Here is a 14211-nt window from a genome sequence, read left to right as displayed (position 1 = left end):
ATACAAATAATTACAATTTTTAAAAATGATTTCCTTTTTTTCGGTAGTAATGAAACGGTACCTTTTACTTGATCCCAAAACAATCCTGTTGGGTTTATTTAGGGGCACATTTACTTAGGGTCCAATATCGAGGGTTAATTAACCCTCGATATTCGACTGTCGAAGTTAAATCCTTCAACTTCGAATATCGAAGTCGAAGGATTTACCGCAATTCGTTCCATCGAACGAAAAATCGTTCGAAGGATTTTAATCCATCGATTGAACGAAATTCCTTCGATCAAAAAAAGCTTAGAAAGCCTATGGGGACCTTCCCCATAGGCTAACATTGAGGTTCGGTAGGTTTTACTTGGCGAAGTAGGGGGTCGAACTTTCTTTTAAAGAGACAGTACTTCGACTATCGAATGGTCGAATAGTCAAATGATTTTTAGTTCGAATCATTCGAATCAAAGTCGTAGTCGAAGTAGCCCAAGAAACGTTCGAAATTCAAAGTATTTTTTCTTCTATTTTTACGTTTTTAATGTTTACATGATTTTCTAATAGACTTAAGGTATGGAGATCCAAATTATGGAAAGAGCATTCTGGATCAGAGGTTCCATAGCTGTATAAGCAAATAAATCTTATTTTTAAAAAATGATTATTTTCTCTGTAATAAAATAGTACCTTGTACTTGAGCTCAACTAAGATAAAATGGATCCTTATTGGAGACAAAACAATCCTATTTGGCTCATTTAATGTTAAAATGATATATTATAAAAGTATGGAGACTAGGGATGTACAGAATCCAGGATTTGGTTTGGGATTCGGCCAAATCCTTCTGCCCGGCCGAACCGAATTTGCGTATGCAAATTATGGATGGGGAGGGAAATGGTAAGACTTTTTGTCACAAAAATAAGGAAGTAAAAAAGTTTTCCCCTTCCCAACCCTAATTTGCATATGCAAATATGCAAATGATTCGGTTCGGTATTCGGCCGAATCTTTCGCGTAGGATTCAGGGATTCGGCAATTGAGACACAAATTATGGAAAACCCCAGGTCCCAAGCATTTTGGATAACAGGCCCTATACCTGTATTTTTATTTTGTATCACATGAACACAAAGTAAGCTATGCAGTGCATGCTGTATAATTTTGTCCCTCGCAGATTAAAGGAAACCCCTCATGATCAAGGACCGGAATGTTTTCTTAAATGACCCTTTCTAAAACAAAATATTATACAAGGAAATTTTGATTTAGTTATTTCTAGCACAGATCTGGGAGAGGGAAACATTTTAATTGCATAGCAACAACAGGTACAGACTGAGGTAGTTGCTCTTCTAAATTTAAAACCTCAAAATATTGGGGGGAGGCCTATTTATCAAAATTCGAATTTAATACTACAGATCTGTTATCCGGAAACCCATTATCCAGAAAACTCTGAATTACAGGAAGGCTGTAAAAAAAAATTCTCCATACGTAAATGTTTAAATGAATGAATATGTGAATCTTAAAAACTTGAATGCAGCACAATTGTATTCTACTTATTTTCAATGTCTACCTTGAGGATAGATTACAGAGAAATCCAAGGGTCCAATGAGAAGGGTTAGCATCCTTGGTGTCACCTGCTAGCATATTGACTCAACCAGATCAGGTCCAGAGAAAGAGAGAGATCCAGGAGATCCCAAGAGGTGCACCACTGTGAGGAGACTGGTCACTTGCTTGCGAGTGCTACTGCTGGCTGTTACCAATGCACCGCTTGTGCCTAATAACATCAAGGTAGGTCATTACTGACATATGTGAGAAGGGATTGTATTTTTGTACTATAGATAGTATAAGAACAATGGTTGTCTAAACCTCAAAACGCAACACCGTGACAGAAGAATAAAACACAAGCAAGAATGAAATAATCATATGCACCTCTTGATATTCTATTGTACAAAGGAAAAATACCACATATAATAAAGTGGGCTTTTATTTAAAAATAGATAAATCATCTTAAAAGAGATCTGTACCCCCAAAATAATCTCCCAGGGACCCTCAGGATCAACACCGCCGTTGTAGTCAAACATAGAAGAAAAAAATGATTTTAGAAATACAAAGTATTGTGATAGTTACTTCCATATTTTATTAAGGAAATTTCCCCTCTACTATTCATGAACTGAAAACTGGATTATTATGAATTGTACACTGTTACAGTAACAGTGTAATGATATTTTATTAAGTAGATTTTATGTTAAAAAAAACAGTTCAAATCTTGCAGTTCCACTCATCACATGAAAAGCAAGTGCATACCTCCCAAAAAGTCAACATTTTCTAAGACAGTCCTGCTTTATGGCAGGGATATGGTAATGTGGTGAGTGGGAATATGGAGCTCTGTTGAGTGGATCAGAACATGGCCTGTCATTTTTTTTTTAAAATGAGCATATTGGGAGCTATGCATCTGCATGGGCACTGGTGAAATAAAACAGAATGTGTGTAGACTAGTTCTCAAAAACTAAACTATACAATATTATTTCTGTTTAAGTAAGTCCACAAGCTCCTGGTCAAGCCCATTGGCATTGAGTTCATTTAAGCTATAATATTTGTGCACAATCTTGTCTTCTGTGACAACAACCACCCGAAGGCCATGTGTGTCTTTTCCAAACTGACAGCCAATGGCTGATGTCACCACCATATCCAGATCATTGTACTTGGCGCCAGCATTTCTGTGATAGTGTCCAGAGAATACGGCATTGATACCTGTAATAAAGCAAAACAGACCATGCAAATTACTTATTACATAGATGAAATACATTCGGTATGGCTGGATGATAGCAGCTCACCTGAAAATTTCTTGACACATGTCATAAATGAACGTTTTTGAGCTGCACTTATTGCATGTAAATTAACTGCAATCAATGCAGCTCTTGTAGCTCAATTTTATAGGTTTAGCTGATTAATGCAATCTTTTTGCCTTATGGCAAGGCCCTCATTTGTATAGCAAACGGATAACCTGTTTGGAAAACAGTTGATTTAGAAGCTATGGACCCCAGCGACTTTTAGTTCTGGTTTTTAATCAGAGGGCATGGGTGATGATGGTTCATTAGGCAAGTACTCTTCTGGATATTCAGAGAGGCATTAATCGGGAAAGTCTATTGATATTAAGATGATGTCAACTATAAACCTTGGGAGGGTCATAGTTGCTAACCTGGTCTCCCTGGGTAATAATCAGGTTCTTTAAAAAAATGGACACACACACACACAGTGCAGTTTTGGGCTCCAGTCTTTAAAGGGCATGTAAAGGCAAAAAAATAAAATCCCATTTTTACTTTCTTTAATGAAAAAGAAACCTATCTCCAATATACTTTAATTAAAAAATGTGTTCCGTTTTTATAAGAAACCGGACTGTATGCGGTTAAATTCTCCCTTCATTTACTGCTGTGGGAAGGCATTGTCAGATGGTCCCTAACTGCTGAGCAGGGAAACAATCATACTTATGAACAGCAGGGGGAGCCCCGGCCCTACCTCCCAGCCATGCAGAACTCAAGGAGCTTTGTTTATGACGATCCCAAAGCAGCCCAGACCACACTGAGCATGTGCACAGTCTTAGTCTTGCAAAGATATTTAACAAAGTTACAAGATGGTGACCCCCTGTAGCCAACTTTGAAAGCATAAATTATTTGTTTGATTAGGCTTGTGGTGCAGTAAGTTCATGTTTATATTTAGTATACAAAATAAAGCATTTCTAGCATTATTCTATTTTAGACTTTACATGCCCTTTAAGAGGGATATAAATGAGCTGGAAGATTTATATTATGAGGGTAGATTGTCAAGGTTGGGTTTGTTCTCCCTGGAGTAAAGATGCTTGTGAGGGGACATGATTACACTTTATAAGTACATTAGAGGGCATTATAGACAGCTATAAGGAGATCTATTTTTCCATAAAATGGATCATTGGACCAGAGGCCAGATGGTTGTGTAGGTACCGTATATACCCGAGTATAAGCCGAGTTTTTCAGCATCCAAAATGTGCTGAAAAAGTCTACCTCGGCTTATACTCGGGTCAGCAGTACCCGACCCGAGTAGCTGAGATTGCAGTCACTTTTAATCATTCCTATACCAACAGTTCACTTGGGGAGAGACTGCAATATCCCACAATGCCCTCTGTTGGTTATATGAAAGAATAACAGTGCGCCCTCAGTTGGTTATATGAAAGAATAACAGTGACTGCAATATCACACAGCGCCATCTGTGGGTTATATGAAAGAATAACAGTGACTGCAACATCACACAGCACCCTCTGTTGGTTATATGACAGAATAACAGTGACTGCAACATCACACAGCACCCTCTGTTGGTTATATGACAGAATAACAGTGACTGCAATATCACACAGCGGTATGTGCGCTGGGTTTCATTTGGAGGGGTTGAACTTGATGGACTTTGGTCATTATATATATATATATATATATATATATATATATATATATATATATATATATATATATATATATATATATATATATATATATATATATATATATATATATATATATACTCCCACAGTACCCGCACTCAAATTTAGGCGATTCCAATGGTGCCAGATCAAAAATATTCAAATAGTGCAAAAGAGGATCGGCACTCAATGTAATTGTACTGAAAAAAAGATTATTTATTTTTCAAACAAATGTTACATCTTAATCAGACGTTTCGGACCCGCATGGTCGTTCTTGAAAAAGGACCCCGTGCGGGTCCGAAACGTCGGATTAAGATGTAACATTTGTTTGAAAAATGAATAATCTTTTTTTCACTACAATTACATGGAGTGCCGACCCTCCTTTGCACTATATATATATATATATATATATATATATATATATATATATATATACACACACACACACACACACAATATCAAAAGGGGGGTTGTGGGAGCACCCTGTTTTGGGTACATATGCAATAGCATTTATTATACTTATATATATACTTTAAAGCCTTTAGAGTGCTCCCACAACCCCCCTGTTTTGATATTGTGTATATATATATATAGATATATATATCTATATATATATATACACTCGTTTTTTTAGGTAAACATTGGGAACATGCAACGCTATTATGAAAATAAATATGGTGTGTAAATGGGCACAGGCAGGAGTGAACATACCAATGCAAGAAAACAAACTTTGCTTGGTAAATAGAAAATGCTTTTAATCATTTTAAATCCAATCCATTTTTATGGATATTTTGGTTTTTGCTTGTCTCATTTGCAGTTACATCAATATATGCATAGTTTTTAACATCAATAAACACGCAGGAAGCCGGAGATGCAAATGACACAACACATGTGCATTTTGCCCTCTGATAAATTGCAGCCTAAATTTCCCCAAACAAAGCCTGGATACAATTTAACAGCAATACGGTAATCACGTTCTGTGTTTTCCTCAGGCAGTGGGTCATAAATTGACCCAATTTCTTATTGTGAACAAGGAATAGCCATTATTTTCAGAAAGACTCCAACAAAAGAGAAAAACTGGCTTGAGGCAAGCAAATTTACTAAAAGTTTATGTATTCCTTTCTGTCCACATGTTCTTCCTTAGCATGGATTACTTGTAAAACAATCAATAGCTGTTCAAATCCCAAAACCATGGAATGATTTTATGCACTGCAGGCATCAAGGTTAACCTATAAAGCTAGGTATGAGTTTCCTTTTGTATTGAGTTGTTATTGATAAGAAACAGCCAAAGAAAGTGCAGAAAAGAGAATCACTAGATTGAGATATAGGAGTGATTTAGTTAAAATCTTAAAGGAGAACTAAACCCACCAAACTGCATTTGTGGACAGTAATCCTACACAATTCTGGGGTAACACTTAATAGGGGAGAGGTAGGGTGGGTTGCCAGCAGAGGGGGGCCAGTGGGGACTTATCACCGTGGGAGGTTTAGTTCTCCTTAAAGGGGAAGGAAACCTAGTCGGCGCAAACCCCCCACCCCCCCTCCCGTTTGTTGCCCACCCTCCCTCCTCCCCCCTGGCCTACCCGTCCCGCTGGGCAAATGCCCCTAACTTGTTACTTACCCTTCTGCGCAGGTCCAGTCCAGGGAGTTCACCGACGACATCTTCTTCCACGCAATCTTCTTCCTGCTGTGAACGGCATTTTGGCGCATGCGCAGTAGGATCATTTCGCCAGTACGGATCTACTGCGCATGCGCCAAAAGTCACGCGCATGCGCAGTAGATTGTACCGGCGAAAGATCCTACTGCTCATGCGCCGTTCACAGCAGGAAGAAGATCGCGTGGAAGAAGATGTCGTCTGTGAACTCCCTGGACTGGACCTGCGCAGAAGGGTAAGTAACAAGTTAGGGGCATTTGCCCAGCGGGACGGGTAGGCCAGGGGGGAGGAGGGAGGGTGGGCAACAAACGGGAGGGGGGGTGGGGGGTTTGCGCCGAATAGGTTTCCTTCCCCTTTAAGTAGCTTCCACTGCAGTTTGTATGTGAACACCAATATGGGTGCATATTAGTCACCAGTAATTATGAATGGCACATTAGCTGCAGAGCACAGTTTCATAGTGGCGATAGTGTCAGTTGAGGGCACAATGTTAGTAACAGAAATAGCGACTCTGTTGCCTTGAATTACCACTGGGTATCGGCTGGCTCTATGAATCTCATGAATGGCCACAATCTGTGCCCAGTTAGAGATCCTATCTGTTTAGGAACACCAGGTTTGCAAAGTATCACATAAAGTTAGTGTAGTTTAATTAAATCAAACAGTTTCCTGTAGATAACCTTATTTTCATTTTGATACACATCATATCATTGTATTTTATTATATTATTAAATAGTGCACCATTATACCAATTCTGCTTTGAATCAAACGTAGAATCCTAGTCCTGCAAGGCAGAGTCCCTTTGTTTTTAGAAAAATCATAATTTTAAATTAAGCTTTACATATCAACATGTATTTAAATCCTCCAAACGTACAAATCTACTTCTATAATGATCTTGAGCTTTTCTTTAGATTCAGAAACACAATCTCAAGAATCAGTGGTTTGACACAGGCTGTTCAAGAAAACCACTAAAATCAAGTCTGCTAATCAGAGCAGCATTTCCCTAGGAGGTAGAAACATTTGGTAGCACGAAAGATAACTACGTCTATGACTTTCTTTAAGATGTTTGAAACCACAACATATCCTGTTGTTTTAAACATACGCAAACCCAGATTACACTACTGTTTCGGTTTCCTGTTCTTTCACCATAAAGGAAATATATTGTGATATACTCATCTATTAGTACAGGTATGGGATTGGTTATCCGGAAACCCGTTATCCAGACAGCTCCGATTTACGGAAAGGCAGTCTCTCCATTTTATCCAAATAATCTGAAGTTTTAAAATTGATTTCCTTTTTCTCTGTAATAATAAAACAGTAGCTTGTACTTGACCCAAACTAAGATATAATTAATCCTAATTGAAACCAAAACGAGCCTATTGATTTTATTCAATGTTTCCATGATTTTCTAGTAGACTTAAGGTATGAAGATCCAAATTATGGAAAAATACGTTATCCGGAATACCCAAGGTCCCGAGCATTCTGGATAACAGGTCCCATACCTGTAGTATATTCCTCTTTCTGTAAAATGTATACTGCTTTTGTAAAATGAATGTGTAACGATCGCCGCCCGGAGCAGGCCCAGGAGCTCCGGGCGGCGCGTCCTCTCCTGCCGGCGTCGCTCCCAAGATGGCGGCGCCCATGGCCGCCACGTGGGTAAGCGGCGCCGGCGCGATGACGTCAGTGCGCCGACGTCGGCGCAAGGACGTCAATGACGTCACTAAGGCGCCAAATTCAAATAAAAAGCCTGTTTAGACGCCAGGATGGCGCCCAAGTATAGGAAATCTTCCCCAAAGTATTTCCTGGGTTCCCTGTGTGCTATTTTTGCTATCCTGTTCCTGATTATTATCTTTGACCCTTGCCTGGACTTTGGACTTTTGCCTTTATCTGCCTGCCCCTGAACTCTTGCCTGGATTCAGATTATTCTTCGATTAACCCTTTGGACACCGCGACCTTGTTCCCTCAAGAGGGCTTCCTCCTTGATCCTGACAACCTCCCTGGAGGGAGCTCCCGGCTCCCTGACATTATACTTGGGCCATGGATCCTACTGAGGAAGCTACGCCTGATGTCGGACGAGCGCTCCGCGGACTGGCATCCCGCATGGAGGAATATGAAGCCCAGCAGTACCACATTGCACAGGCACTCGATACCCTTCTCTCCCGAGTGCCTCCAGCGCCTCCTGCTTCCCAAGCGGCTGCAAATCCTCCCTTGGCGGACGTCTCATCTAACACAGGTTTCTCGTCTGGTGAGCCTCGTATTCCGCCTCCTCCTCGCTTCAGTGGGGACCCACAGGCCTGCAGAGGTTTTGCTACACAGTGCCAGATCCAGTTCGAGTTTCAACCCTCGCACTTCCCCAATGAACGTTCCAAGGTGGGGTATGTAATGTCTCGTTTGGTGGGCAAACCGCTTGAGTGGGCAACATCTCTTTGGGAGAAGAATTCTCCACTGACTTTTGATGCCAAGGCTTTTCTGCAAACATTCCGTACTGTGTTTGATGCCCCGGGTCGGGTCACTAATGCTCCTTCTCGTCTCCTGCAACTCCGACAGGGAAACCGCAGCGTCAGTGACTATGCTATTGACTTTAGAACTTTGATGGCTGAAACTTCCTGGAATGACGATGCCTATAAGGCCGTATTCTATCAAGGTCTGTCTATTCGCATTAAAGATGATCTTGTCTCCAGGGAGTTCCCTGATCTGCTGGAAGATCTGATTGCACTGTCCATTAAAGTGGACACTCGTCTCAGAGAGCATCAAGTAGAGAGGGAGCATTGTAAACGATTTCAACCCGTGTTGGCACCTCGCTTCCAGAGACCTCTCTTGCAAACTCCAGCTGCTCAAGCTCCTCCTTCTCCTCCGGAGGAACCGATGCAGGTTGGAAGGGCTCGTCTCTCCGAACAAGAAAGACTCCGTAGACGAATGGCTGGCTTATGTCTGTATTGTGGCGGACAGTCTCATTTTGCGAATTCTTGTCCAGCGAAGCCCACGAGTTCTGTTCCCCGAGGTATATCTAGGGTAACACATGTAGGGGGCACTACTCCAAAGTCTCAAGAGAACACTCACAGGTTTCTCCTTCCTTTACAGATTCGCCTAGCCACTAAGACTATTGTTGGCTCTGCTTTCATTGACTCTGGAGCTGCTGGGAACTTCATGGACGCTCTGTTCGCCAAACACTTGGAAGTTCCCTTATTCCCATTGTCTACTCCTCTCCGAGTCACAGCCATTGACGACAGACCCCTGGAGGCTGAATTTATCTCCATGACGACTGGGGAATTGCCTGTGCAGGTTGGGACATTGCATAAAGAAAGACTTTCGTTCCTAATTATTTCCTGCCCATCCGTTCCAGTTGTGTTGGGTCTTCCTTGGCTGCGCCTGCATAATCCTTCCATTGATTGGTCCGCAGGACAGATTTCCCGTTGGAGCCCATTTTGCCAGCAGCACTGCCTTCCTGCTGAACCCCTCCGGAGGGTGAATATCTCTTTGTCTGATCTGAAGACTCTACCCCCCTTTTACAAGGAATTCGCTGATGTGTTCTGTAAGAAGTCTGCAGAATTCCTTCCTCCACATCGACAATACGATTGTCCTGTCGATCTCCTGCCTGGAACCATGCCCCCTAGAGGTCGTACTTATCCTCTCTCTCCAGCGGAGACCACTGCTATGAAGCAGTATATCCAAGAAAATCTTCAGCGGGGGTTTATTCGCCCTTCTACCTCTCCTGCCGGGGCTGGATTCTTCTTCGTGGAAAAGAAGGATGGAGGCCTTCGTCCTTGCATCGACTACCGGGGTCTTAATAAGATTACGGTTAAGAACCGGTATCCCTTGCCCTTGATTGCCGAACTCTTTGACCAATTGAAGGGGGCTAAAATCTTTACTAAGTTGGATCTCCGTGGGGCGTACAACCTCATTCGCATCCGTGAGGGTGATGAATGGAAGACGGCTTTCAACACTCGTGACGGGCACTATGAATATCTCGTTATGCCCTTTGGCCTTTGCAATGCCCCTGCCGTCTTCCAGGAGTTTGTTAACGATGTGTTCCGGGATCTCCTAGGAAGGTTCGTAGTCGTGTACCTGGACGACATCCTGATCTTTTCTAAAGACCTAGAAAGCCATCGCTCCCAGGTGAAGGAGGTACTCTCTCGTTTGAGGAAGAACTCTCTCTTCGCCAAGTTGGAGAAGTGCGTCTTCGAGGTGTCTAAGATCCCCTTCCTAGGATACATTATCTCTCCTGAGGGATTTGAGATGGATCCCGTGAAAGTGTCTGCCATCCAGGAGTGGCCTCTCCCGCTGTGTACCAAGGCAATCCAGAGATTTATCGGATTTGCTAATTACTATCGGCAGTTCATCCGGGGGTTCTCTTCCCGCATTGCACCTATCCTGGCCCTCATCCGGAAAGGGGGTAAACCCAGCTTGTGGCCTCCATCTGCCATTGATGCTTTTCAGTCCTTGAAAGAGGCCTTCACGTCCGCTTCTGTCCTCCGACACCCCAATCCTGAACTACCCTTCTGCATCGAAGTTGATGCTTCTGAAGTCGGAGCCGGAGCCATCCTGTCTCAGAGACACCCCGCTGATGGGAAGTTGCACCCCTGTGCTTATTTCTCCAAGAAGTTCTCGTCCGCAGAGCAGAACTACGATGTCGGGAACCGAGAACTCTTGGCTGTTAAACTCGCCCTTGAAGAATGGCGTCACCTCTTGGAGGGTTCTCTGATTCCTGTTCAGATTTACACCGATCATAAGAATCTCGAGTTCATCCAGTCCCTCAAGAGGCTAAACCCCAGACAGGCAAGGTGGGCTCTCTTCTTCTCTCGATTTAATTTTATCTTGACTTATCGCCCAGGCTCCAAGAATCGGAAGGCTGATGCCTTGTCTCGTAGCTTCACTCCGGTGGACCGCTCTCCTGAAAGACAAGAGCCAATCATCCCTCCAGTCAAGATTATTGCCTCCCTGTATCCACAGTTTGCCGACCAAATCCTGGCTGGTCAGTCTTCTGCTCCTTCCGGTACTCCCATTGGGATGGCATTTGTTCCTCCTGAGCTGCGTCTGCCTATCCTGCAACAGACCCATTGCTCCAGGCAAGCCGGACACCCTGGCCCAGCTAAAACTCTTGAACTCTTACGACGCCTGGTCTGGTGGCCTGATATCCGCAAAGATGTGAAAGACTTTGTTGCTGCTTGTAATGTTTGTGCCACATCTAAGTCAAGCCACTCCCGCCCCAGTGGGTTACTACAGCCCTTGCCAGTTCCTTCCCGTCCCTGGACCCACCTGTCCATGGACTTCATTGTCGAACTTCCTCCCTCCTGTGGGAACACGGTGATCTGGGTTGTCATTGATCGTTTCTCCAAAATGGCCCATTTCATCCCTCTGAAGAAGTTGCCCTCTGCGGTGGAGTTGTCCCAGCTATTTATCCAGTACATCTTCCGCCTGCATGGTTTCCCGGTGGAGATCGTCTCCGATAGAGGCACACAGTTTACTGCCAAGTTCTGGCGTTCCCTATGCAAAGACCTGGGAATTGTTCTTCAGTTTTCATCTGCATACCACCCGCAGACGAATGGGGCAGCTGAACGTGTCAACCAAGCCCTGGAACAGTTCTTGAGGAACCACGTTTCCCTTTGTCAAGATGATTGGTCTGATCTCCTCCCGTGGGCGGAATTTGCTCATAACAATGCCTGCCACACTTCCACTGGAAGGTCCCCATTTATGGCGGTGTATGGTCAACATCCTCAAGCCTTCCCACAAGACTTTGTGTTGTCCGATGTTCCGGCCGCTGATGACCATGCAGCCCACATGTCTGCTATTTGGGCCGCAACCAAGTCCAATCTGGAGAAGAGTGCTCTGGTTCTTAAGACGTTTGCAGATCGTAGACGTAGACCCTCTCCTCCCTACAAGGTCGGTGATAAAGTCTGGTTGTCTTCCAGGAACATTCGGTTGAAGGTACCATCTCCTAAGTTGGGTCCGAGGTTCGTAGGTCCTTTTTCCATCCTGGAGGTGATCAATCCTGTGGCTGTCAGACTTCAGCTTCCTCCTGAGATGCGAATTCCCAACGTGTTTCATGTCTCCTTGGTGAAACCCGCTACCTCCAACCGCTTTTCTGTTGTCCAGCCTCCTCCTCCTACTATCTCTGTGGATGGTCAACAAGAATATGAAGTGGAGAAGATCCTTGACTCCAGAATCTCCAGGGGGTCTCTTCAGTACCTCATCAAGTGGAAGGGCTTTGGCCCTGAAGAATGCTCCTGGGAAGGATACTCTGATGTCCATGCTCCTCGTCTGGTGAGGGAGTTCCATTCCAAGTTTCCCCAGAAGCCAAGTCCTGGTGGTCCGGAGGCCCCCCGTGAAGGGGGGGGTACTGTAACGATCGCCGCCCGGAGCAGGCCCAGGAGCTCCGGGCGGCGCGTCCTCTCCTGCCGGCGTCGCTCCCAAGATGGCGGCGCCCATGGCCGCCACGTGGGTAAGCGGCGCCGGCGCGATGACGTCAGTGCGCCGACGTCGGCGCAAGGACGTCAATGACGTCACTAAGGCGCCAAATTCAAATAAAAAGCCTGTTTAGACGCCAGGATGGCGCCCAAGTATAGGAAATCTTCCCCAAAGTATTTCCTGGGTTCCCTGTGTGCTATTTTTGCTATCCTGTTCCTGATTATTATCTTTGACCCTTGCCTGGACTTTGGACTTTTGCCTTTATCTGCCTGCCCCTGAACTCTTGCCTGGATTCAGATTATTCTTCGATTAACCCTTTGGACACCGCGACCTTGTTCCCTCAAGAGGGCTTCCTCCTTGATCCTGACAACCTCCCTGGAGGGAGCTCCCGGCTCCCTGACAGAATGGCTCTCAGGAGGAAGCAGGAAACGGCACATGGGAAGAAGTGCAAACATTAGACGTTATTACTTAAAACAGGCAAGCAAGCAAAATGTTTTGTTTTTTTTGGTTAGGTTTACATTTTCTGGTAACCACAGATAAAGGGGCCCGATTTTTAAACCTTGAATTTAGCTGGTCGAGTTTTTAAAAGGGGAAAACTCAGATTTAGATTTAGAGATTTATTATACCCCAAAGCTGCTAAAAATCTCAAACTTCATGTAGAAGTCAATGGCAGATGTCCCTGAAATTGTTTCTTGACATTGTGATCTGCTCTGGATAATCCATTAAAAAAAAATTTACGCTGCGACAATTTGATGAGTTTTTGGAACGGCAATTGTACATTTTGAATTGTCGCATGAATTGTAGCATGAATTTGTTGCAACTTTTTTTTGGCTCCGACCTTTTTCAGGAAGAATTATTGATCAATGAGTTCAATTCGTGGAAGTAAGTTAGGTCAACTGTTTTAATAAAATAATTAGATAAATTTAGTTAGTAAATAACACCCTTAAACTCATTGCTTAATGGAACTTAATAGAGCACTGAGATGGGCTTGACAAACCAGCAACTTGCCCACTCCGTTACAACTGGATGTGCGTAGATATGCGTAAATATGAAAATGCCACAGGTCTTTGGGAAATGGTTGAAAAGACGAGAAGTGGAAGCCAGGAAAAGGGGCAGTACGTTTAAGCTAGAGCAAGATGATTGCAGAGAATTTGCTGCTCATCTGGTCCTGCTCTGACTGCACCCGGACGCATTGTTTCCACTCGATTGCTGGCAGATGCAGTGGATTCCAGTTTCAAAACGTGACATTTTTCACCAAAATCCATCCTGCCTTCAGGAAACATGGGGAGCAGCCAGACAGCAAATTCTCTGCCTGCGGAAAATCTGCAATCATTTACATCGTCTGGCCCTAGCCTAAAGCTTTTTTAAATAAAGGAGATCCAAGATGTATCAAAATAGAAGGCAACACAATTTTTTATCAAGTATGATCTTTTGAAAGAAAGCCAAAATGGATGGAATATGTCCCCTTTAAGGGTTAGTCCACATGAGCATATTTGCTATAATGAAAAGTCGCCTGCACTAAAGCACATACGGCACTTCGTTTTCCGAAGTCGCCTCACGAGGAAACTTCAGAAAACTGCTTTAGCGCAGGCGACTTTTCATTATAGCGGATGGGAAGACATGCAAAGACAGTTTGGGGAGATTGTCGCCCGGAAGAAGAGGCGACTAAATCTCCCCGAATCTGCCTGTGTGGACTGATGCTAAACATGGTAGTAAATAGGATAAAATTGTTTACTAAAAGCAAGAAGAGAAC

General features: G+C 43.6%; 1 protein-coding gene across 2 annotated transcripts in view; it reads right to left on the bottom strand.

The window, feature by feature from the left end:
- Window positions 1–1927: 1927 nt before the first annotated feature.
- Window positions 1928–14211, bottom strand: part of cpped1.L (calcineurin-like phosphoesterase domain containing 1 L homeolog) — a 40601-nt gene continuing 28317 nt past the window's right edge. Inside the window, exon 3 of one of the 2 annotated variants that reach the window (XM_018233927.2) lies at window positions 1928–2712. In XM_018233927.2, coding sequence (XP_018089416.1) covers window positions 2483–2712 — 230 coding nt within the window. In that variant the 3' untranslated portion in view covers window positions 1928–2482. 2 annotated transcript variants of the gene reach the window in all.

The sequence above is a fragment of the Xenopus laevis genome, chromosome 9_10L, assembly GCF_017654675.1.
Source record: "Xenopus laevis strain J_2021 chromosome 9_10L, Xenopus_laevis_v10.1, whole genome shotgun sequence".
NCBI classification, from domain to species: domain Eukaryota; kingdom Metazoa; phylum Chordata; class Amphibia; order Anura; family Pipidae; genus Xenopus; species Xenopus laevis.
The sequence above is the reverse complement of the archived record's forward strand: the minus strand, read 5'-3'. Positions and strand labels throughout refer to the sequence as shown.